This window comes from Brassica napus, unplaced genomic scaffold, assembly GCF_020379485.1.
Source record: "Brassica napus cultivar Da-Ae unplaced genomic scaffold, Da-Ae ScsIHWf_1829;HRSCAF=2465, whole genome shotgun sequence".
NCBI lineage: Eukaryota > Viridiplantae > Streptophyta > Magnoliopsida > Brassicales > Brassicaceae > Brassica > Brassica napus.
In genome coordinates this window covers 68,802-92,868 of record NW_026015246.1, presented here as the reverse complement: position 1 = coordinate 92,868, position 24,067 = coordinate 68,802, and the positions used below count along the sequence as shown (strand labels likewise).

Sequence of the window (24,067 nt, the reverse complement as noted above, 5' to 3'; positions counted from 1 at the left end):
GAAGCTTACCTTGCATAAGAGAATATTTGTTCACCCAAATGGACTATTCGTATTCGATAGTTTCCCTTTTTACACATCATGAATATATAACTTCAAAAAGGAATTTGAGTTTAAAAAAGTTTACAAACAGAATGGGGAGTATTTAAGATAATAATTAATAAATCAATAAACACAGTTCTTATGTTACGGCTGTCTATTCCCCTCTTCGCACATGTTCCAAATAATTTTTAAAAATAAAAGGAAAAATTGAAAACTATCATCTTTTCTCTTCTATAAAACCCACAACTTCTCTTTTTCTTGTGCATCCAAACTCATCCTTTCTCTATCTACACATAACTCCAAAAAAATATATCAATTTCTCTCTCTCTCAAAACCACATAGAAAAAAGTAGAAAGACTCGATCGTTTTGCTCGAGGGTCTCTTCTGCTTGCATCAATGGATGAGAGAGGAAGAAGCTTGAAGAACAACAACATGGAAGACGATATGGACCTGAAAAGAGGTCCATGGACCGCAGAAGAAGATTGTAAGCTCATAAATTACATTGCTACTAATGGAGAAGGTCGATGGAACTCGCTTTCTCGTTGCGCTGGTATGATTCATTTCACGTATATATACATGTTGTATATGTGAAAAAAATACATGTATGTTCTACTTCGATGTGCATCTTTTTGGCTAAAAGAGAAAGGACAAGTCACATAACATAATTGATTTGTTCACTTTATGTTCAATCCTTTTCATGTTTCAGTCACCATGTGTGATTGTGTTTTTTCTATGTTCTTTTAGATTGCCGACCTTTTCTATTTTTAAAAGAGATTTTTTCAAAAAAAAAAAAACATCAGAAATGGTTTCTTCCTTTTATATGCATAGATGAAAAGACCCTTCATAGGTATGAATGAAAAAGTGCATACTGATATTTCTTTGTTTCACTCTTTCTATTATTTCTAAAAATTATTTCACTCAACTAAATAAAGTATTTGATTATTTGAGTGAGATCTTTTAGTAATGGATTCAATTATCAACCATCTCAGTATTGAATAACATATCCAAGTTTGGTTATTAAAAAGGGGGTGAAAAAGAAAGAACTAATGCGAATTAATGATCATCATCTCTATGGGAAGAGCACTAACTCAATGGAAGAAAGCTTGCAAATAAAAAAGACCCTTTAGGACCATTAGCATTTTGCATCATACTACGGTGCATTTCTATTTTGTTTGAGAACTTGATATAACTTTACTCAATATGAAACTTTTATTTAAATGAGTTTCTTCCGTATGGAATCATGATACTATACTTATACATGACCAACTGGTTAATTAATGATCATATACATACTTTTACCAATTTCACAGGACTCCAACGCACTGGTAAAAGCTGTAGGCTACGGTGGTTAAACTATCTCCGTCCTGACGTCCGCCGTGGAAACATTACCCTCGAAGAACAACTCTTGATCCTCGAACTTCATTCCCGTTGGGGCAATCGGTACGTTTCAAATTCAAAATAATATAATACGTAATATTTTATCGTTTCATGAGATATACTTCTTTTCTATCAGAAATTATTGTTTTATGTCTTTTCATACAAATAAAGTTAAAATTTTAAACAATTTAACGATCTCTCTTTTTAAGATAATTAAAACCGGCTTCCAACTAAAAGTACACAAAATATTTTATTTGAAAGGATACTATCTGTATATTACATATTTTCGTGTATCAAAATATATATGCTGTGATATTAAAAACGGAGAATATATTAACTTATGTGGCGTTGTATATAGATATTTGTTAATGGATAAAACATATGATATTGAGATATCCTAATGAATAGCAATGTAATAGATGAACAAAAATAGTTTGATTAGCAATATATCATGTTTAAAACAGTGGATTTAATTTGTGTGCTTTTAAAATACAGATGGTCAAAAATCGCACAATATCTACCAGGAAGAACAGACAATGAGATTAAAAACTACTGGAGAACACGAGTGCAAAAACATGCAAAGCAGCTTAAATGCGATGTAAACAGTCAACAGTTCAAAGACACAATGAAGTATTTGTGGATGCCTAGGCTCGTTGAGAGGATCCAATCCGCCTCTGCCTCCGCCGCAGCCCTAACCAACGCTACCACAACAGGCTCAGCTGCCACGTCATCTTGCATCATAACCTCTAACAATCAATTCATGACGTATGATTACAACAACAATAGCATGGGACAACAATTTGGTGTAATGAACAACAACGATTATATCACGCCGGAAAATTCCAGCGTGGCATTGTCTCCTGTGTCAGACTTGACTGATTACTACAACGCTCCAAACCCGAACCCGGAATACCACTCGGGTCAAGTGGGGAATAGCTACTACCCGGATCAGAACTTGGTGGGTCCACAAATGTTACCGGATGATTATTTCGATTATTCTAGGTTACTAGACGAAGATGTACCGGCTATGCAAGAGCAGAGTAACCTTAACTGGTTTGAAAATATTAATGGAGCTGCTTCTTCTTCGGACAGTTTATGGGACATTGGAGAAAGTGATGAAGACTTCTGGTTCTTACAGCAGCAACAACAGCTCAACAATAATGGCAACTTCTGAATACAGTTAAAAAATTGTTCAAGTACTTAATTTAATTAACACGAAGTATACGTGTGAAAAACATTTGTTCAATGTAATAATTAAAAAAAAGTAATGGGCTTATGATATTATCTTAGGATATATGATCAGCTTTTTTATTACAAGCTTGATCATATGTCATGGCGTTTTAAAAAATCGCTGAATTTGATTGGTTTTGTCTGTTTTGGGACTGTAATGATATTTTGTAGTTTATTCATAAATATAGATGCAATTATTGTATAACTTATTTTACAAGAACAAGTAGTACTTATTCGTCAGTGTGAGGGCATACTTTAAACAAATAACTGCAGTTGTTTTCACACTATATTGAGTGATTTCCTCAATGGAAGCATAACACAAATCATTATTCATTTAATTACTAATATAACGACGACGAAGCTCATAATTGGTTCCACCATGATTAATATTTAACCAAAGATATGACACAAACAAACAAAACAAACACATCAGAAAGTATTTAAAAAAGATATATAATAATGACTTTAGTACTATAAAATGGATAATCCAAGTAGTATTGCTTTTTAGGAACTATGTCTATAGGGCATGTATATGGAAAATAAAGTGTGTGTGAAAGCCTTTCTTTGGGTTCAAAAGAAGACATTAAAAAACTAAACGTTTTATTCTCAACACCACATGGCCAAAGTTCGTTGGCTGTTATCTAGGCTTTGAGTTTAAGGTGGACATTAAGAGGTTTATTCATTGAAAAGTTAAATGTTTGTTAATATATTTGCTAAGTGATGATAAGCCACCACTAAATTCCAGAAGCCTTAGTTAATTATTGGAAAACCGCATTATTGTACGGACCGTTAAACCATTATCCACACAAACCCATGTCCTTACTCTGCAACACGTAAGCAACACCATGTCCATGTCTTTGGTAGCTGCTATATTACCCTTATTTCCTCATCTGCTCCCACACCTCAATTCTGTTTAAAACACAGTTTAGGAAATAACACGAGATTATTTTTAGTAAATTGTTAACTAAAATAAAACAAAACAAAACAGAGATGAAGTTATCTCCAAGGAATAATAACTTGACTGAACATTTAACATTTAGACCCAAAAAAGAAGGAATAATGACTTTTATGTAGGATGCAACAGTAACCACTAAAACATTATTGGTACAAAGAAATCTTCCACCGTTTCATTTTGTTATGATATTTTTGGTTAATTTTACCCTCTCCAACAATCCACTGGACCATGCACTTTAGCTATTATCACATCATTTATAGTAGGAGTAGTATAATTAGTTTCACCTCTTCTAAAGGTTGTTGTATATTTAATGTTGAAAATAATTGAATCTAGTTAAACAAAATAGGCCAGAATCAAGACAACATGTTAGTATATCATCTAACTATCAATGAAATTTGATATTAATGTTATATTGGATACCCTATTTTCTTAAGCTTTTATTTCCATTTTATTCAGTATAGACATTAAATGTGAGCCGTGAAAAAAAAACTGCAGTTGAAGTCGTTTTCTTTATATATATCAACTTGATCGTTTAAGCAATAATACGGCTTTTCTAGCCACCAGTGGTAGTCTAATGGCGCTTGAAGGACTAAATCCAATACGGCGAACTTTGGTTCGAATCCCGCTGGTCACATGAATATGGGCTATTGCTTTCGGTTCATTTGAATGTCCAGGAAAGGGTTTATCCGTGGGTTGTACCTCTACCCGGAAATTAGATTTGTGTCTTTAATAGACCCGGGTTTAACCCTTTTCCAGTTACAAAAAAAAGAAAATAATAATACGGCTTTCCTCATTTCTTTCCATTGAGTACGGTATCCGTTGGGATTTCAAAAGTCTATGTCCAACTCTATATTATCCGATTAGTACGATATTGTTCACTTTTATCTTAACAAGTAAGACCACATGGATTTACTTTTGGATTTTTCCCAAAAAGCTTTGTACTAATTAAAATTGAATTTCTTTTTATATATTAGACATTCTTTGTCTAATTTTCTGACGTGGGATTTGTTTTGATATCTCACAACATCTACTAAATTCAAACATAGTTTACAAACACGAATTTCATAAGATATATATGACCTCTTATGGAATTGGCACGTGAGCGAGAAGAGAAGTGACATGTGATTAAAGTAGTGAAGGTGAAGGACGACTTGAAAGGTGGCGGCGGCTGAGAAAATGGAAATTTGTAGACGGTGTGGTGTGGCCAGCAAGGAAGCCGACGCCTAAAAGCTATCCGAAGACCCATAGTGGTCCCAAAATCTGAAGATCACTATTCCTTCAACAATATCTTTATCAAACTTTGTTTAAAAATTAAAATCAATCTTAGCTAGATTGACATGTTGATGCTTCAAAGGCTTTTCTCCGATCATTATCTCATGGCAAATAGTTTAACGGTTAATAAATTGTCCTTCTTACTAATTTGAATTAAACTACCATGTTACATTAGTAACCTAATTGGTTATGTATGGCTGGCAGTTCACAGTTATTAGTTTGTATATAATCCTGATTTTTGTTTCAAAACTCCAGAATTGATGTTTGATCTGTCCTTAATACCAGACTTACCAGTAGCAAATAACAGTGAAATTTGATATTAAGTTAATGTTATTATTCACTGATTAAGATTACAGTTACTATTATAATCATAATTTTTTAATAATTGATCTTATTTTCTCTAGCTTCTGTATATCCAGTTACTTTTCATATATATATATATATCATTCTATTTCTTGTGGAGACCTTTTGTCTGGTCGCTATTGCGAGCTTTAAGGTAAAAAATTGACATTGAACTTCACATTATTTATGTGAAAATGCAGCCCAAATCTAAAAAATAAATCAACTAAAGGCGTAAGCTCCATTTATTTTCTTAACTCACACGTGGTTGATGTAATTTCCTTCATTGACCAGAAAACGATAAAAACTTTTCAAAGTCAAACTTGTGTTAGGGTTCATTCAGAAGAGACATAACAAAGAAGAAAACAGATTCAGATACATGGAATTGGACTTACCCGTGCGCCACATGGCAGTCGATGATTCGATAGGGTGGATAATATTCCATTGTTGAGCAAGACGACTCAATAGTCTCATGAAATATGAATGGTCAAGGTCAACGCGTCCTGAAACTTACACGTCGGCGTCAACGTGGCTTTCCGGTGGGTCCCATATTTTCTCACCTACATTAACAAAGCCATATCTAATCCAATCTGTTGCACACAAAAAAAAAATCTAATCCAATACAAGGGAAATACATTGTATCTGGAGACTTCCCTTTTTTCTTCACATGTTTCTACATAGAGAATATGCTTATGAGAGAGTATATATCAGCATGAGTGCATGACAACAATATACGAATAATGCTTTTCCAAATCTTATGGCTTTAGTATCTTATTTAACTTTACAAATTTGCATACTGACCCCGTAGAATCTGAAGATATAGTGGAAATTTCCAATATCTGGATTATTGAATATAAATACATAGTCATGTTTAACAAATCGTTATTTAGAATACTAGGCTAGATACATTCTCATAAAACAATCTTAGGTCATCTCTTTGCGCGCTATCTATATAAATCTCACTTTTTACAAGCATTCACCAAGAATGATCTTATTGACTTTATTGGTTACGGATTTTTTTATGATCAATATCATCCAAAGTCATATGGTGTGTATGTATGTCTATATATTGACCCACTCATTAGTTAAATTTTGATCAGTCGTCCTGTCAAAATGTTATCCAGACGTCTGCTATAACATATGTAACGAGGTGTATGTTTGGTTGATAACTACAAACGCACTACTTTTTATCATGTATAACGCACGCATGCATATTTTCAATATTAATAACATAGTAAAAAATCTAATTGTGTTACAACCAGTGTGTTACAACTTACAACTTCAGTCTTATAAATGAATGATTGTGAAACAGATTAACATGTACTTTGCTTATAGGTCGCTCGTTCGTTTTTTCCTTTTATGGGCACAAACCATTTTTAGCCACAAAAGTCTACAGCCAAAAACCCATACTAACACGTGACAATTTAAAAATCAATTGAATTATCGCGTTATTAGAGAATCTATGACAATGGATCGAGACGCAAACCAATATTAAGCACATTAACGACTACCCAAATCAAGATATTGAAGCGATACATGAGTTATCCTTTTAAATGATAATTCATATTATTACCAATCTAGGAAGTTTTTGTATTTATGGGTTCCGTGGTACCTTTGGACATAAAAAGATGTTTATGTTTTGTCTGTCCCGTCGTAAGTTGATTGATACCCGCTTGAAATTTGCCATACCTTAGCAACCACTTGTTTGTTTATCTGTTTTTTGTGCTTATCTTTCTATCAATTTTGAAATTGTAAGTTAGAAACGTTAATCATTCTAAAACGATTTCATCTTTCTCATATAGCTTATTGTATTGTAGGGTTTGTGAGCTTTTACTACGAATGTTAGCATAAATTTACAGATATCTTTCCATGGTGGGCATATTTGGCTGTACACAACTATACATATCTATAATTCATTTGACCTTCGTATTTCGAATTGTTTTTAGAATAAATTCAATCTATTTTACATAACAGATTAGACCTTTCAAGAAGTAACATGAGATATAACATGGATATGTACATATGTATATACCTAAAAACATTTTATGTACAATATATATATATATATATCAACTTTGTGTGCTTAGTTTTCTATGTTTCCAGATTGCATATTTTTTTTTGAATAAATTCCAGATTGCATATTTACTGTTGGTTGCGAGTTACAAATCACGAAAGAGACCCTTCATATCCATAAGATCACTATTTTTGTTGTTCCATATAACTATTCTTAAGCAATAACACATTTAGAGATTGGAGATAAGACCGTGTTAGCTAATAAATTAACTAGACAATTCGATGCACGTTATATAGTGACGGTCCCATCTCATTCTAGGTTATTCAAACACAAACGTTAAGTACTAAACCCACATGCTTCATTTCTCGTGGTTAGGCAGCTAAAATGAACACTAAAGATAATTAAGTAGTTCTTAAAGTTGTGAAAATGTTAACTTTTCCCATTTTCTTTTTTTCTTCACCAAAGTAATACAAATAAAACTCTCGCCTAGTATAATTTGATAATTTAAATGCATTCGTATTGCCATTTTAGCACGAATTATTTACTTATTTGGAAATATTTTCCTTTAAAAAAGATTCGAGTTTATGTTTTTAAAATCAAGTAATCAAATTTAAACCAGTTAACATTGCTGTGTTTGATGATTACTATTTATTTACTGTGCGATACGAGGACGTATTAGGATGCATAGAGACGTACAAGGACTTTCGAGCTAAAGCCCACCAACGTGAACACGATAAGCCCACCCACTTCACGTCAAGTGTTTCAATGGGCCTTTAATGGGCCTTTCATTCACAAACCCGTTCTGTTATCTCTATGCGCGCGCCGGTGAGCAACTAGAAATTGCCGGTTATCATCGTCATCATCGGCGATAATGAACATAGTCGCATTGCTCGTAAAGGTCGCCGGTCTCTTCGCCACGATCACCGTCGGAGCCAACGCATTCTCCTACACTCGTTTCCGTCGCCGTAACCTCGGGAAGATTCGCTCCCCAATCGACGAATCTAAAGAAGTCCTCGCCGATTTCAATTCACACGGTACGACTGCGTTTCGTTATCACCGTGCTTGTCTTTATGTTTGAGCCTTGACAGTTGTTTTTATTACACTAAGTGTGAGTTTTGTCTCATTTCAAAACAAAACTTCCATGTCTGAAACTTTCTTGTCTTTTTGAAAAAGGGTTTCTTTCGAATTAAAAATCTTCCTTCTTGTCTTTATGTTTGAGCCTTGACGGTTCTTTTTTATTACACTAAGTGCGGGGCTTGTCTGAAACTTTCCTGTCTTTTTTGAAAATGGTTTCTTTCTAATTCATAATCTTCTACAAATTGAATTGAATTAATGTACAAAATTGAATTCGAAATTGTTAACATTATCTTGATGATGTAATCTCTATCTGTTACAGAACACAAGGAGGGAAAGTTCTTCTTTGGATTAGCAACTGCACCTGCTCATTCAGAAGACGAGCTCGATGACGCTTGGCTCCAGTTCGCAAAAGAAACACCATCTTCAGCATCAGACGCAGTGCCAGGCTCAGAGGCTGCTACTAGAAAGAAGATTAAGCTTGCCGTGGGAGCTATAACAAAAGGCTTGGCCAAGAACAAACATATAAAAGAAGTTAAAGCTTCTGCTTCTGCTGATGATAAGCCGCCCGCTAACAATGTAGCTGCGTGGCACAACGCTCCTCACGCGTGAGCCTTCATAGTTACCATCACTTAGCTGCTGTGTCTTAGGAGCTGAAACTGAGATGTTTTTTAAATTTGTTTTCAGGGAGGATAGGCTTAAGTTTTGGTCAGATCCTGACAAAGAAGTGAAGCTAGCTAAAGAAACTGGCGTTACCGTCTTTAGAATGGGAATCGATTGGTCTAGGATCATGCCTAAAGAGCCTACCGAAGGGATCAAGGAAGCAGTGAGTTCAACAAAGCTTTAAATAAACAAAGCTTCTAGTAGAGAAAGAGTCTTTACATCATTGTGCTTTTCATAGGTTGACTATGAGGCACTAGAACACTATAAATGGATACTCAACAGAGTCCGTTCAAACGGGATGAAGGTGATGCTAACGCTCTTCCATCATTCATTGCCACCATGGGCTGCTGATTACGGCGGCTGGAAAATAGAGAAGACGGTTGACTACTTCATGGACTTCACAAGGTTGACTTTCTCTCTTCAAAATGAGCTTTCATGGAGAATTAATGATCATCTTTTCTATAACATTCCCAGGCTTGTTGTGGACTCCATGTTCGAATTGGTAGACTCTTGGGTAACGTTTAACGAACCACATGTCTTCACCTTGCTTACCTACATGTGCGGATCTTGGCCCGGTAACAACCCTGATTTTATGGAGATGGCGACATCTACTCTGCCCATGGGTGTGTTCCATAGAGTGTTACATTATATGGGCGTTGCTCACTCAAAGGCCTATGACTACATCCACTCGAAAATGCTAGTTTTTTCCCCTCCTTTTTCTTTTAAAAAACAGATTTAAAAAAACTGCATTAATTATTAATATTAATAGTCTTTATCTCTTATTTTGGCAGTTGCTTGAAGAAGCCTTTGGTGGGGATAGCGCACCACGTGTCCTTTATTAGACCATATGGTCTCTTTGACACTGGGGCTGTGACTATTAGTAACTCCCTCACTGTGTATCCTTATATTGATAGCATTAGTAAGAAGCTTGATTTTATAGGCATCAACTACTACGGACAGGTAAGGGGAAAACACATATAGCTATTAGGCCTTTTAAGTTTAGATCATAATATTAGTTTTTTTCTCTAATCAGGAATCAGTGTGTGGTGTTGGGATAAAGCTTGTGGAGACTGATGAGTACAGTGAATCTGGAAGAGGGATATATCCTGATGGTCTGTACCGCGTGTTGTTGATGCTCCACGAGAGATACAAACACCTGAAAATCCCTTTTATAGTTACGGAAAATGGTGTGTCTGATGAGACTGATGTGATTCGGCGGCCTTACCTGATTGAGCATCTACTTGCTCTTTATGCTGCAATGCTTAAGGTTTCTTTTGTCCTTGCAACTCTCTGAATCGTTCATACGTTTATTCCTGCTTAGTTTATAGTATTTGATTGCGTTGTTGTGATGGTTTTGAGTAGGCCTGCGGATTTGGTCTGAACCAGCCGAACCGAAATTTTTGGTTCGGTTTGGTTCGGTAGGGTTTTGAAAAATGATTCGATTTTCGGTTTTGTTCGGTTTTCGATTTAAAAATAAATAACTGAAATTGTTGAACTGAACTAACCTGAAAATAATCAAATTTAACCGAAAACCCGAATTTAATTGAAAATATCTGATTTTAAAAAAAAATTATACCAAATTCTAACCGAAAACTGAACCAAACCGATTTTTTCGGTTCACCTTGGTTAGATTGTGGCCGAACCGAATAAACCGAAACCGAAAAGATCTGACCGAAGTTACTGAAAAACCCGCTTAGTTACCATATCAGCACTAGGTGTTACCATATCTCACTGTTTTGTGGCTTTTACGACAGGGTGTTCCGGTACTTGGTTACATATTCTGGACTGTTTCAGACAACTGGGAATGGGCTGATGGATATGGTCCTAAATTTGGACTTGTTGCGGTTGACCGATCCAATAATCTTGCCCGAACACTTCGGCCATCGTACCATCTCTTTTCCAAGGTCTATCATTATTACCACAACTCTCGAGATCATCACATTGCTTTTCTACTCACATGGCTTTTGTGTTCCTACTCTCTAGATAGTGAAAAGCGGAAAAATCACACGTAAGGATCGGTCACTTGCATGGAACGAACTCCAAAGAGCTGCTAAAGCAGGAAAGCTACGGCCGTTCTACAGGGCTGTTGATAATCATGGTCTAATGTACGCAGGTTGGTTACAACTTCCACCTTTTAAGTTTTTTTTTAACCTTGTTTAGTTTCTATCTTACTTTTACGAGGCTTTGTTTGTTTTAAAAGATGGTCTAGACAAGCCTCAGTGGAGACCTTATGTTGACCGTGACTGGCGGTTTGGTCACTACCACGTGGAGGGTCTTCAAGACCCGCTGAGTCGCGTGGCTCGAGTGCTTCTAATATGGCCGCTTATCATGAACAAGAGGATAAGAAAAGTTAAGGTCAAGCATACAGATGAAACTGGGGTCGCTTATGCCTCACCCTTTAACTAGATGGAGAGATTAGAAACCGAAGAAACGTGCTTAAGAATGGTAAGGAGAAGCTAATAGCTACGGGTGGTCATTAAGAGGACCATTAACTTGACTTGTTTATAGATTTGCTAAAAATGTTTGATGTGAATTTTCTGAATATATATCCAATGAAAGAAATGAGTATTCATTCATTAATCTTCTATCTCAACACCATCGTCTTCCTCCGCTGTGTTCTCAGTTTCTTCTTTAAATAGTTCTTTGTTCCCCACGAGTTGTTCATATAACTACCAAAACCAAGATGTGTTACATAACATAATCAAATATCATATATAACTTAGTTGAGATTTGAGAAGGGTGGAGACTTTACTAACCTTCATGGCTGATTCCACAATCTCATTATAGTTCAAATTTCCATCTGGACTAGACGTGGAACTGATTTCACCTCCAAATTCACCCTGATCCCAAATCCAAATCAAAACTTTGATTTAGTGAAAAAATATTACTGAGGAGATTAATATGTAAATCACATTCCACACCTTGACAAGCTCTTGCACATACAGTGCTCTCCAGAGTACAACAGGTTTTGTAACAGCAGTGTCATTCTCAACTATTGAATCAGTCTGAAGATTCTCAGGAGCCTGCTCTCTAATGAGAGTGCTCATGGCTGATAACAGCGCAGTTTTGCCTTGATCATCGTTGTCACACACAGTTGAAAGATATAAAACATGCCTGCACAAGCAAATGCATCACTCATGAACCAATTGAAGAGAAACAAATGAAAATGTTAAGAATTATCTTTGCTGAACAACAACTTACATGTCCGGTGGACAAACCGCTAAACCACTACCAAGCTGCAGAACCCGAACCGCAGTTAACTGTTCAGGAAACAAGGCTAAAAGACAAGAAAAATCTTTCAATAAGCAATTGACGTTATACATAAACAACAAGTAATGAGTTTCAAAATTTATCTTACTCTTAGGTGGATATACGACAAGAGCGTTTGATACATCAGCTTTCACGGAACCTCTAATGATACATATCCCTCTAGCAATTTTCCCCTTACTGCTTACCGCCTTTGGGACAAGAACACGAAGAGTTTCCTTCTGTTGATCTGTCAATGACGGTAATGACTCCACTCCAACAGTTATACTCGGATCCAGAACCAGCTTTTGGCTGAATATCTCTTGACCAGAAGCGAGTCTAACACCTTTGTAACCCCCAGTTTCCTGCAAGAATCAGCTGTTAAAGAGACAAACCAATTAAAAATAATCTTTGGCCAAAACAACCAACTCACTTGCCTTATCTAGAAGCAGAGCAGTAACAGGCATCCGGAGAATCTGTTCACACATTAAAACAAATTCTAAGTAAACAGATACCCATACCTACACAGTACATAGTGCAGAAACATACATAGATGCATCCTTTGACAGCGGCTCGACGGCAAAAGGCTTGTGGAAGCTCTCCTTGTCCATACATTGGGTACATCAACGCCCCATGTGCGTTTGAAAATCTGAAGTAAAAGGGTTACAAGATTAATTCCACTTTAAGTATAACCAATATTTAAAAAATCGCTCGGCGGTGGTTAGACGCCTTATAGAGGATTATTGTTTAGGCGGGCGCCAAAGAAAAAGGCCCTAGACCAACCAATGTGAATGAAACGAATGAGAAAGACAGAACTATGAATGACCTGCTAATAGATGTAATGTACAGAGCCAATCTATCTATGCCGTCTTTGGTCTTGAGTACATGTTCACAGGTTTCTTCAATATTGTCTTGATCATGATCTAGCATGGCAATGCCATACAAGATGATCCTACACACAAGAATAAGAAGCCTTATCATTACAATAACATCTTCTTGGGAAACAAAAGCTGTCAAGGAGAGGCTATACGATTTGATTTTGGGTGGCAAACGCATCTTTGACAAGAACTCTACAAAAGGACTCTCCATGTCTTCCTCCGACATCACCTTAACAGCTGTCTCGTCGTGTTCGGTTGAGGAAGAAGCCAAGTGTGTCTGAACAAGCTTGAAGAACTTCATGAGCTGATTCTTCTCCAAGAGAGTCAACCCCTTGTCCTTGAATATAGCCCCTCTCGAATCCGGGACGTTCCTCAGCTCTCCGCTAGAATCACCGACGAAGCTTGCGTCGATGCTCTTGAACTCAACGTAGCTGTTTGATCCTGACTTCAGCATGAGGTTGATGGACTCGTCGGCGCAGAAGACAGCTCTGGGACCGCATAAGTCGATGTTAAAGGTTCTTGAGTGTTGTTGGAGTGTCTCCGGTTCGAAGGTGGAGATCTCGACGGAGGAGTATAAGGATCGGTTGACGAGGTCCACGGAGAGGAAGTCATGAGTGTTGGAGGGCGGAGGAGAGAGGGAGTTTGAGTTAAGGAAAGAAGTGAGATCGGGGAGAGAGAGGGAGGCGAAGTGAGAGCCGTAGAAGGGGTTGGGATCGAGGTGGAGAACTGAGCTACCGGAGGAGGAAGCTCCGGCGGCGAGGATGGAGGAGGGAACTCCGGTGCCAACGATGATGAGATCGTAGGTGGTAGGATCAAGAGGAGGATAGGGAAGGAGGTCGGACATGGTGGTGTATCAAACTCACAAAGTAGAGATTATGCGACTATTTATTATACACTGATTTTGGGAAAAAAAATTGGTAATACAAATTTAAACATATCATCATCGTGAAACAAAACATATATTGGCTTTGTTCATAAATAAATAAAATATACACAACATTGTCTGCATCTCTATCTCTCTCTGACTTTTCTATCTTCTTCGTATGTCTACTACTACCATATTACGTAGTTCTGAGAATTGATATGAATTCTATCACATTATTTCCACGTGGGTCCGGTTTCAGACGTGCTTCACACCTGTTGTTTTGCATTAGATGATAGTAAGTATCAAGAAGAGCTTTGTTTCATGCAAAAACAGAGAGAACGTTTGTTTACTGACCATTTTCTGGGGGATTTGGATGAGAACAAACGAGAAAAAGTAGAGACAGGTGCAGATTATGATTCCTGAGATGGTGTTGTAAACGAGGCGCTTGTCGTCTTTGGTTGGTATGAAGGCTGTTTTCAATGTGTTGGTAAGCTCGAAAAGCCTATAAGAGACCTGAAACAGAACAACACAACGCCACTCAGTTTCTTTCTTTCGTTTTGGCTTTTAAACTGTTTGTAGCAGAGTTTGCTTACAGCGACGTAAATCGAAGTTGTGAGCATGAAGTTCAACAATGGATATTCTGGGATTAGAGAGAGTAGCAATTTGGGTTGACCATCAGGAACTCCAGATCTGTGGATTCATTAGAATATGTTCATAACTCAATGGCTCAAGACTAATAGCAAGGGATTCTTGTCTTGTCCTTCTCAACCATTAAACTTCCAACTTAAGCCACATTTGAAAACATTAACAAGAAGAATCGTGACATACCTGAGCCATATATGGAACTGGGAGATATATGTCTCCAGTGTTATCTTCCCAAGCCACCTGAAAGTTCATGCACAAATTTAGTTTTCTGGCAATCGGATGACGAATAAATCTATTGATTGACTTACGCCAGAAGGGTCAAACTGTAGCCGCGGAAAGACTGTGTGATGTTCCGGAGACAGATATAAACACTGAAAGACAAGCAACACGAGATACACAAGTTAGAACTGGCTTTTGGTAGATCCACTGTATAAACAGCTTTGAGAGCAAAAAAGTGAAATACGTTATTGGAATCCAAGAGGTGTAAGGATGATATTTGTTGTAAGTTAGCTTGTCCATCTTGTATATGTACTCGAACCAAAAATATCCCACCTAAAAGTTTCATTTTAACAAAGATACAGATTAGCTGGAAGCATAATCTCTTCAACCTGAAAGATAGTGAAATGATGACTTGTTATACCGTAAGCGCTACAAGTGCCACAGTTGTTTTGACAGCCATCCTGAACTTCATCTCAGCTTCCTCCAGTTTATCCATCCAACTTTCTACCTATAAGATTCATAACCAAGGTTGTGACAAAAAAAAAAAAAAAAGATTCATAACCAAGGAAATGAAGAACAAACTATGGTGAGTCTTTCTCACTAAACTACGCTATTTGTGAACAGAGTTAATGTGAAGCTCAAGTGTGAGCATTGGGAACTTACAGTTGGGTGGTAGTATGCATATAGCATCCCGATTATCCATATGTACCGATCAAGGCCCGAGCGGAAATGCCACTCATGCAAGAGGGGAAGCTGCGGTTTTGCCGGATCGTTGTAACCTGCCATTTTTGTTTTGTGAGATTTATTAAAAAGCGTTGTCTTGATCATATTTATTTTCCAAAGGAAACAAAGTTTAGGGTTTCCACTAACCCATCAGGAAAGTAAATGGACTCCAGATCCATTCAAATACGCCGGGAATCTCCCAAACGATGATAACAACAGCGAAGCAAGCAACCATTTTGGCAGCTATGACTGAACCCATCTCATTATATTTGTTCATAATACCAAGTGCTCCGTAGACCATCAGAGTAAACAGAGTGTGCATCGGGCATATGTAGTATAGCATGTAACTGTTGTTGAGGACGATGCAGGAGAATATGACCAGGAAATTTAGCCGCCACATCATCTGTAGAAACAAGCGCATGTTAGAATTTAGAAGCTAGATATAAGAAAAGAAAAAAGAAACAGGGAGGACATAGCTGTTACCTGTGCAAACCTTGCAAGACTAAAGTCCTTGCGAATGTAATAATATGAAAAATTCCCAAATCCAGTCATCCAAACATAGCAAGCAATGAAAACACGGATCGCATTATAGTACTCCGCAGCAGCAAAGTAGTGGTACATCAAAAAGAGGACCTACAACACCAGAAAGGAAAACAATGATGAGCTAACAGTAAATGAAAAGGCAAATTAAGCAGTAAATGTTTCTTTGAGAACTGAACTAATCTCCCTAGCTAATGAATCAACAGACATGTACAAAATAGAAGGGCAAGCCACTAGCATATAAGATAAGTGACAAACCTGCATCCAGCCTTTCCACTCCTCAGTTTGATGCCTATTCAAGTACATAATTGATTTTCCGTTGAATGCTGATTTATCATTATGTATGGTGAACGAAGTTATCGCAGAAACGATGATGAGAAGGAAGTAAAGGAACAGAAAGAGATCCCGGTTGTAACTCTGCATCAAAATATAAACAATGTAACCCTCAGTCACATATCAAATGGAATCTAAATATTTCCATATAACATTAGAGCAACTTGAATGATAAAAAGTAAGCTTAATAAGATGTTGCTGAACAATGTATATAGCCTATGTAGCTACATAAACCATTCCGTTATCTACAAAGCAAATTTGGTATAATATATCATCATCACCTTCTTGGATGAATTGAATACATCCGTGCGGTCACATACGTAAAAGTACCCCATAAGTACCGCGAACTCAATTCTGCATACAAAAACAAAACAATATTAAAAGAATGAACCTTTGAACTCTACTCTAGAAAAAAAAAAAAGACCCCAAGAGACTCACATTGCTCTCAACGTCAGCCTATTCTCAACCAGAAAGGACTCATCCAAGAGAACAAACCTGCGTAAACCCCCAAAATAAGCATCAAGAAAACAACAACAAACAAAGACTACTGGAGAGAAGTAATGTATAACCTAATGAGAGGAGAATGCACAGAGGAAGGCTTGGCTTTAGGAGAAGCTGCTTGAAGACCACCTCCATCTTCTATCAACAGAGCTTTATCATCTTCTTCTTCTTTCACAAACTCTTTCCCAATCTCCACCAAATTAACATCAGAATGCCTACTAATGAAAAATCAAATTCAAAATCAAATTCAAAATCAAATTAATTCAACAACATACGCTTTGGCGGAGGAGACGGAGTGTTTTGTGTAGTGGAGATACTCGGCGTATAGCCACGCGGCGATCACCGGTACAATCCCTAGCACCACCGACATCTACAATTTACCAAAAACGAGAACCAAATCAAACAAAGATCTAAATTCAAACGAGATGAAGAGTAAACACGTACGAGCCCAGGGGTAATAGGGCTTGACATCGCCATCTCCGATGATCAGAACGGATTCAAACTCCTGAACCAGATCTGGTGGTAGATCTCGTGATCGAATCGAGAAGAGAGAACAGTGAATGAGGATAAGACTGGATCAAGGAGAAGAGAGATCGTCGAATCCTCCTCTCTCGCTCGTCCCTTGTATAATACTATATACCTCTCTGACTCAGAGAAGATTCACGGGAGCGACAGTATAGAGAGATCGTCGAATCCTCTCTCGCGAGTGAAGTGTGTATTAGCGAGAGAGTTTGATAGCAGTTTAGTAGCTATTTCTATACATTTTTTAAAATAAAATTACTAACCGACAAAATTTAAACTGGAGAACTTTTTACCAAAATTATGAAACAGCATTTCGTTTTTTTTTTTGCAATTCTCTTAGATATCTAATTTTGTCACAAAAATAGTCTTTTTTATTTTTTATTTTTAAAAATTTGAAATCATATCCCAAAACTCCACCTCTACTCTAAATCATAAGTCTATATTAGTTAACTCTAAGGTAAAAATGTACTTTTACCTTTTAATAAAATTTATTTTGGCTATTTTCTTCATTGAAAGCTATTTTTGTAACAAAAACTTTAAAAAAATTATGGTAGAAATTTTTTTTTTTTTTTATGATCTTCTATCAATTTGGGGAGCCATTATAGGATATGATTTTTTGGCATAGATTCAAATATATGTGTTGGTTTTTTTTGACATAGATACAAATATATGTGTTAGTGAACTTGAGATTCTAAAATAAATAATGAAAACGTGTTAAAAAGATTGGTAAGGAGCCAAGATTATAATAGAGACATTTTTGATTGTTTTTACTATCTAGTAGATTGGTACATTCTGATTCCCTATAACATCTTTGAGTATACGTATATAAGAAAGAGATATTTGGGGACGACATTTTGAGTGTAGCAACTATGAAGGATATTTTTACGTATTGTTCCTGATTGTGTGTATGAATGTAGAGTTTGAAACCTTATCTCATTGCACTCAAGAGATTATATGCATGATGCTCATTGGTGAAGAGTGTGTCGTATGATCAATGATCAACCACCTTACTTTTTCTTTCTTTTTTGGTAAAAATGTTAAAATTTTATACTAATTTTCAGGGTTTTTGACAGAAGGTACATGTAACTGATAATTGATCAACCACCTAACTTTTTAGTGGGTTATTTGTTATTGATCTAAACCAACTTGAGTCTAATAATTATGAGCTTGATGCGAAGCGTGCGTGTGTGTGTGTGTATTCAATATCTCTTGTCAACGACGCGTTTTCTTAGGTTTGAAAAGTCGGCAGATTATTGTGTTAAGTAAGAAGAAGTTTGTTAACATTCAATTAACAAAATTTGAATTTAAATATATTCACCGACATTTATTGTAGCTTCGGACATCCAACAATACTTATACGTTATTAGTCCATTGGTACATTTATCCTTTCTGAACTTGTTTATCAAACCTTATTTTTATTGGTTTTTTTTTTAATCAAATTTTTATTGGTTTCAAACCTGATTATCCAACAATACTTATACGTAATTAAAAGATGAGAGATTAATTAGTATAACGTGACAATTGCAAACAGCTGTTGAAAATTAAAAATAAGAGAGAAGGAAGAAACATATGGTTAGAAGTTTATATAAGGGATAAGTAGTCCACTGGTACATTTATCCTTTCTGAACTTGTTTATCAAACCTTATTTGTTATTGGTTTCAAACCTGATTATCCAACAATACTTATTCGTAATTAAAAGTTGAGAGATTAATTAATATAACGTGACAATTGCAAACAACTATTGAAAATTAGAAATAAGAGAGAAGGAAGAAGCATATGGTTAGAAGTTGAAGATGGCAGCACCACTTGAAGGCTTGGAGGCAAAAAGGTAAAGCTCCATATCTTCTTCCTTCACCACTCCTTTCTCTATCCTCTTTCTGTAGTACTTCTCCTGAAACATTCCATTTCTTCTAAGATTAGTATCATCCTAACAAAACTATAGTCCTAACAACCATGTTTATTACCTTGACTGTATCAATGAACCGAGAGACGTTAGACTCCTTAACCAAGGACACGGTACAGCCTCCCCATCCAGCTCCAGTCAGTCTTGCTCCAAGTGCTCCATTATCCCTTGAAACTTGAACCAGTTCTTCTAGCTCCGGGCAACTTCAAGAATCAAATTAAGTTAAACAATAATCAATATCTCATTCATTGGTATCACAACTAACACTCGTTCTTTAAAGTGTATGTACCTGCACTCGTATAGGACACTGCAGCTGTAATGGCTTTCGTTCATGAGATCACCAAGTTTCTTTAACTTTTCTTCATCACTGCACAGTTGAATGTTTCAAGGTCTCGAGTTAGGTTCAAACAAAAAATTATGGTGAAAAATGTTCTGACCTTAAGTTTGAATAGACAGTATCCTTGAAACCATGAACCCTCCGAGCTTCAGAGTAAACGTGTGCAGCTCTCTATTTGATCATTGTAAGCAGAGGAGTGCCTTGTTGTTAAGACTTTAAAGGGTAACAAATAACACAATATTCCACAGGGTTTGTAATATTTTACCTGATGCAATTTGAAATGCGTTGCAGCATTAAGTACAGCTAAAGATGTTGGATCATTGTTCAATATTGATGGTAACTTCTCCTCAACGATTTTCTCTATCTCCTCAGCCGTATATGGTTCTTCTTTCAGATATTCCTTCACAGCTAGAACAGGATCAGATGAGCCACGATCACCAGCAAATGAAACACATAGTCCCTCCACATCAGAGAGAGTCTTTACTTTTGATATTGCTTCTTTTGGTTCCATTCCAAGCTTAATGCCAAGTATGATCTACAATGCCACATGCTAGATAGAATCATGTTTAGTTTAGGAAACAATGCTGAAGAAAAGTTATGCTATGACTTACCGAAGCAAGTCGACATTCAACAACCCTGTTATTATAATTAGTAGCAGCTGTGACAGCCTTCTGAGACTCTGCAAGAGAGTGTGCAATCACAAAGCTACCTCCATCAGGGAGTTTCACATCGGTTGCACGGACTGGGTTGAAGTCAATAAGCTCAGAAAATCCAATTTTAGCCATTATAGAGATTGCCTATTGAAATACAAAAAAAAAAAATAACAAAGATAATTTTTAGGTCTAGTGGTAGAGAGAATGATGGATTATTTGTAGAAAGTTTCTGACCTGATCCATCCCACCAGACTGTGTTCCAATGTGCCGTTCGCATTCACATGTAAGTTGTGCAAGTTCTTTCTAAAAGCAAGGAACTTAGCCAATTCAGTAAACAACAAAGAGAGCTGTGAGGTTTCTTTCATCGAAGCAAGAGTGAGTAATAATACCTTTTCAAAGTTCTCACCAAAGACGGACATAATAGCAATCATTGATGAGCAGACAAAGGCAGCAGAACTTGACAATCCAGAACCTGAATTAAATAAATAAAAAAGAACTCAAGTTTTAAAAAACTTCAGGGTGAAATGATAATGTGATGCATATATAGTGGGAAGCAGATAGACCTGTAGGAACAATGCCATCAACAACCACATCAAGTCCAACTGGTGAACCAATATTCACCCCTTTTGACTTTGCATACTCATGAAACCCTTTGTACCTGCAAGAATCAAGAAGCATCAGGCACCTCAAGAAAGAAGAAAATGAGATCTCTTAGTTGCAACTGATTGAAAAAAGAGAACCCTTACGCGCAAATGAAGTAATGACCCCATTTGTGATTCTGCAAGTCAATTTCCTGCAAAATTTGACCATAGATGATAAGGCACCAGTACTATATCATTCCCAAAGCTCTACTCTTTTGTGTGACAAACATAGCAACATGAACTTTTTAAGCCCATATCCATCTCTTCCTCGATTAGTACCATATTGTCCACTTTGGAACTAATAAACAAAGCGCACATGGATAAGACCTTAGTACTAATCAGAGTTATTTGTTAAACTTTTTATAGTGGGACTTTGATTGTATTCACAATACAACTGAATAGAGGGATGATAACAAGGAGAAGATAATAACCTGGTGAGGATCAGTAGGATAAGTACACATGGAGTACTTATCATTAACGTTTGCGATCCGAAGCTGATTCTGACCTTCACGTTTTCGAATAGCAATAATGGTGTCCTGACGAATAGCCATTGGCAGGACAGAGTATCCCTCATAGTCTACGTGTTCTCCAATCAAATTCACTCTTCCTAAACTCAAAACCATACACACAGAAACCATCTATTTTCAGAAACTAAGCAAACTCGATCCAAAAGGTTAAGGCTATCTAGAGATCATATGATCTCGTTTGCCTAAGCCATGCATCGAGAGAAAGACAGAACAACAGAATCAACAGAATCTCGTTATTACCGGGAGAACGAGCGAAGAGTTGGGGAGAAGCATCAAACACTTGGTTGAATTTGGATTTTAAAACGTCGAACCTTGTCTTAGCTTCATCGAGCTGAGATCCTTCGCCGTAGACAGGTTCAAGGGATGAGAAGATCGGGACAGAAACTTCTTCTTGTTTCGCCATGTCTTTGTCGTCTCTGTTAACACTTGTCACGAAACGTCTTCTTGCCTTGCGCTCTTAATGTTTAATATATATCCACCGATGTAGTTTATTAGTTAGATCCGTTACGGAAGATCTCTCACATTTATCGAATTATCTTCTTTTTTTTTTTTGGTTACAACAAAAGAATGATATTCGTGAATATTCACGTATCTTACTTATCCAAAACTATGGATAATTACACTAATTCTGTCTTTTTCTTGTTTATACAAGATATTACTCAAATATACGACAGTATTTAATCAAGGAATTGTTTAACAACTTTTGTCATTTTTATTTTATGATCTACTTATAAGTTAACTCTGAATAATCTGACAAGAGAATATGTTTATAGAAAACTAAACCATGATTAGAAAGTTTTATTTGAAACAATCTAAGATGTATGTAACAATCTTGAATTAAAAAAAAAAACTAATTTACAGGATCTCCATGGATTGAAGTGTTTATCCTATAAACAGAAGATCATGAACTGCAAGTTTAATCATGGTTGTACTATCTAATTATCTAAACATTTGAAATTAGAAATATACTCAGCTATATAGTTCCAGGTCAAGGTCCCGGTGACTAATCTAATTGTGCAGTTAACTTATAGAAAGAAAAATATCCTGGTCAATAAAACCATATAACTTAATTGGCCATGAATATCTGAAAATATATTTTTTACGTGTAAAAGAGATCAGTAAACTTTAGGGATGATTTCTATTAAAAGTACTCGAGTGATTATGAAGAAAAAAGAACCGATACTATTATATCGAGATTGAGATCAATCATGGATACACAAAAATTCAATAAGCAAATTCCTCACTGGAAACCCTAAATATATAATTATTTTCACATCACTGATGAAGTCTTCGCCTCTTCCAACAGAAGAAGCCGGTTTCTAAGAGATCTTGAAACGCATGGCTTCTCTTCACAAGTTTGTTCAACCTGATCCTCATTTTCAAATCATTACATAAATCTCTGCAACGACCCTCAAGTTCTCGAGCGCGTTTGCTTCGACGACATGAACATATCATAGTCCCCGAGGATGATGCTAGAGTCTGGAGGTTCTCGAGATCTTTATGGTCATTGTCTTTGGTAAACCGCAAGAGGGCCTAGAGATTATTGATGAGTTGCGCTGAGGTCCAAAGAATTGAATAAGCTCACAGCCACACACGTATTCCAACAAAGCTATGCATGTTTGCATTATCTAAAGCTGGAGGAGGTTTTTCACCTAGCTTTGAAATAACATATGAAAACAATTTTCCTACAATAGAATAATAATAAGAGGAAGCTAAAAAGGAAAGAAGAGGACAAGGCATGGTCACTCCCATGTGCTTCTTCATACTTTTCAAGTCACTTTCTATATATTTTTTAAAAAATTACTTTTGCTTTTGTCATTTCCTTCTTCTTGTCGCTTAGTCATACTTTTGTGTTCTTCCTATGTATTGTAATGTACAAAAAAAAAAAACAGATTCTATTACTCTATCAGTTGCTAAAGATTCATATATAGCACCAAAAATCGTATATTTAACCCACTGAGTGTTTGAAAGGGAACGTCGAAACGATATGTACGTACGTAAATGAATGTTGTAACTTAAACTATTGGCTACTCAATTATAAGGTATCATACGGGGTTAAACATTTAATACAGGTTTTCTAAATAAACACGACTGGAATGAGTAGTCTATTAATCTGTGGTAACATCAACATGTAGACGATAAAAGAGGATTAAACAAACAAACAAACTTTGTAGTGCATACATAGGATAGGTACAAGAGAGGGAGGGGCGCACAATAAAGTTGACTAGATGATTGAGTGACAGATCTCTCTCATCATTCAACACATCAATCACTCTCTAGTGCATTCATTCGCATGCTATCGTATAATCAAAATCAGTGGTTACCACATTAAATATATACAAGTCTTGCATGTTGGTAATCACAAATCTAAAGAAAATTCTATTTCACGTATGTACAAATCTATCTCTTGTTAACTTTAACGTATGTAGTATACACATCCCATGTTGGAGGAATTAAAGTACACCAAAATTTACATATGGTTTAGTGAAATCAATGTTCTAAAATTCGGTTTAAACAATGTTTACTTAGTCAATAAATTAGATCTAAACAAAACAATTTTTTTTTAAATTA

The 24,067-nt window shown here is 36.3% G+C and overlaps 5 protein-coding genes across 6 annotated transcripts; 2 read left to right on the top strand and 3 right to left on the bottom strand.

Annotated features, from left to right (window-relative positions):
- The first annotated feature begins 316 nt into the window (after positions 1-316).
- Positions 317-2,700, top strand: LOC125599309 (transcription factor MYB108). Its single transcript, XM_048772711.1, has 3 exons — positions 317-589; positions 1,350-1,479; positions 1,912-2,700. Exons 1-3 carry the CDS (start codon positions 436-438, stop codon positions 2,588-2,590), a joined length of 963 nt encoding a protein of 320 aa, XP_048628668.1. The 5' UTR covers positions 317-435; the 3' UTR covers positions 2,591-2,700.
- Positions 2,701-8,028: 5,328 nt separating this feature from the next.
- LOC125599306 (galactolipid galactosyltransferase SFR2, chloroplastic-like) lies at positions 8,029-11,550 on the top strand. The gene is made up of 10 exons (XM_048772706.1): positions 8,029-8,260; positions 8,623-8,908; positions 8,988-9,126; positions 9,202-9,368; positions 9,438-9,659; positions 9,755-9,923; positions 9,997-10,230; positions 10,718-10,867; positions 10,947-11,076; positions 11,164-11,550. The coding sequence occupies exons 1-10, from the start codon at positions 8,098-8,100 to the stop codon at positions 11,367-11,369; spliced, it is 1,866 nt and encodes a 621-aa protein (XP_048628663.1). The 5' UTR covers positions 8,029-8,097; the 3' UTR covers positions 11,370-11,550.
- Positions 11,447-13,943, bottom strand: LOC125599307 (rab escort protein 1-like). Its single transcript, XM_048772707.1, has 9 exons — positions 13,240-13,943; positions 13,036-13,161; positions 12,759-12,858; positions 12,647-12,685; positions 12,322-12,574; positions 12,165-12,240; positions 11,885-12,077; positions 11,720-11,803; positions 11,447-11,632 (listed from the first exon to the last, which is right to left on the bottom strand). Exons 1-9 carry the CDS (start codon positions 13,929-13,931, stop codon positions 11,540-11,542), a joined length of 1,656 nt encoding a protein of 551 aa, XP_048628664.1. The 5' UTR covers positions 13,932-13,943; the 3' UTR covers positions 11,447-11,539.
- Positions 13,944-13,954: 11 nt separating this feature from the next.
- LOC125599308 (protein REDUCED WALL ACETYLATION 2) lies at positions 13,955-17,644 on the bottom strand. 2 transcript variants are annotated; one of them, XM_048772708.1, is made up of 16 exons: positions 17,358-17,644; positions 17,189-17,283; positions 16,982-17,131; positions 16,851-16,907; positions 16,694-16,766; positions 16,338-16,496; positions 16,023-16,172; positions 15,687-15,942; positions 15,480-15,595; positions 15,238-15,324; positions 15,061-15,149; positions 14,906-14,968; positions 14,781-14,837; positions 14,546-14,642; positions 14,307-14,465; positions 13,955-14,224 (listed from the first exon to the last, which is right to left on the bottom strand). In XM_048772708.1, the coding sequence occupies exons 1-16, from the start codon at positions 17,388-17,390 to the stop codon at positions 14,219-14,221; spliced, it is 1,647 nt and encodes a 548-aa protein (XP_048628665.1). In that variant the 5' UTR covers positions 17,391-17,644; the 3' UTR covers positions 13,955-14,218. The 2 variants fall into 2 exon arrangements, with proteins under 2 accessions (XP_048628665.1, XP_048628666.1); XM_048772709.1 differs by having other exon boundaries at positions 16,982-17,128; positions 17,358-17,635.
- A 1,361-nt stretch (positions 17,645-19,005) lies between these two features.
- LOC106352899 (galactokinase) lies at positions 19,006-21,984 on the bottom strand. Its single transcript, XM_013792554.3, has 12 exons — positions 21,737-21,984; positions 21,401-21,576; positions 21,075-21,121; positions 20,892-20,986; positions 20,718-20,800; positions 20,563-20,631; positions 20,287-20,472; positions 19,941-20,210; positions 19,776-19,846; positions 19,628-19,705; positions 19,400-19,541; positions 19,006-19,326 (listed from the first exon to the last, which is right to left on the bottom strand). Exons 1-12 carry the CDS (start codon positions 21,897-21,899, stop codon positions 19,216-19,218), a joined length of 1,491 nt encoding a protein of 496 aa, XP_013648008.1. The 5' UTR covers positions 21,900-21,984; the 3' UTR covers positions 19,006-19,215.
- Between the last annotated feature and the right edge of the window lie 2,083 nt (positions 21,985-24,067).

What these genes read in the sequence shown, in the direction of transcription:
- LOC125599309 (XM_048772711.1), top strand. Translation starts at nt 436, where the DNA reads ATGGATGAGAGAGGAAGAAGCTTGAAGAACAACAACATGGAAGACGAT. An exon ending in CTCGCTTTCTCGTTGCGCTG is followed by an intron (nt 590 to 1,349) that starts GTATGATTCATT and finishes CCAATTTCACAG; the next exon opens with GACTCCAACGCACTGGTAAA. An exon ending in CATTCCCGTTGGGGCAATCG is followed by an intron (nt 1,480 to 1,911) that starts GTACGTTTCAAA and finishes TTTAAAATACAG; the next exon opens with ATGGTCAAAAATCGCACAAT.
- LOC125599306 (XM_048772706.1), top strand. Translation starts at nt 8,098, where the DNA reads ATGAACATAGTCGCATTGCTCGTAAAGGTCGCCGGTCTCTTCGCCACG. An exon ending in TTTATGCTGCAATGCTTAAG is followed by an intron (nt 10,231 to 10,717) that starts GTTTCTTTTGTC and finishes CTTTTACGACAG; the next exon opens with GGTGTTCCGGTACTTGGTTA. An exon ending in CGTACCATCTCTTTTCCAAG is followed by an intron (nt 10,868 to 10,946) that starts GTCTATCATTAT and finishes CCTACTCTCTAG; the next exon opens with ATAGTGAAAAGCGGAAAAAT.
- LOC125599307 (XM_048772707.1), bottom strand. Translation starts at nt 13,931, where the DNA reads ATGTCCGACCTCCTTCCCTATCCTCCTCTTGATCCTACCACCTACGAT. An exon ending in TGTCGTATATCCACCTAAGA is followed by an intron (nt 12,241 to 12,321) that starts GTAAGATAAATT and finishes CTTGTCTTTTAG; the next exon opens with CCTTGTTTCCTGAACAGTTA. An exon ending in TTGTGGAATCAGCCATGAAG is followed by an intron (nt 11,633 to 11,719) that starts GTTAGTAAAGTC and finishes TGGTTTTGGTAG; the next exon opens with TTATATGAACAACTCGTGGG.
- LOC125599308 (XM_048772708.1), bottom strand. Translation starts at nt 17,390, where the DNA reads ATGGCGATGTCAAGCCCTATTACCCCTGGGCTC. An exon ending in TCCATTTACTTTCCTGATGG is followed by an intron (nt 15,596 to 15,686) that starts GTTAGTGGAAAC and finishes CAAAAATGGCAG; the next exon opens with GTTACAACGATCCGGCAAAA. An exon ending in TGGCACTTGTAGCGCTTACG is followed by an intron (nt 15,150 to 15,237) that starts GTATAACAAGTC and finishes TGAAACTTTTAG; the next exon opens with GTGGGATATTTTTGGTTCGA.
- LOC106352899 (XM_013792554.3), bottom strand. Translation starts at nt 21,899, where the DNA reads ATGGCGAAACAAGAAGAAGTTTCTGTCCCGATCTTCTCATCCCTTGAA. An exon ending in TTGGTGAGAACTTTGAAAAG is followed by an intron (nt 20,632 to 20,717) that starts GTATTATTACTC and finishes CCTTGCTTTTAG; the next exon opens with AAAGAACTTGCACAACTTAC. An exon ending in GGTTCATTGATACAGTCAAG is followed by an intron (nt 19,327 to 19,399) that starts GTAATAAACATG and finishes GGAATGTTTCAG; the next exon opens with GAGAAGTACTACAGAAAGAG.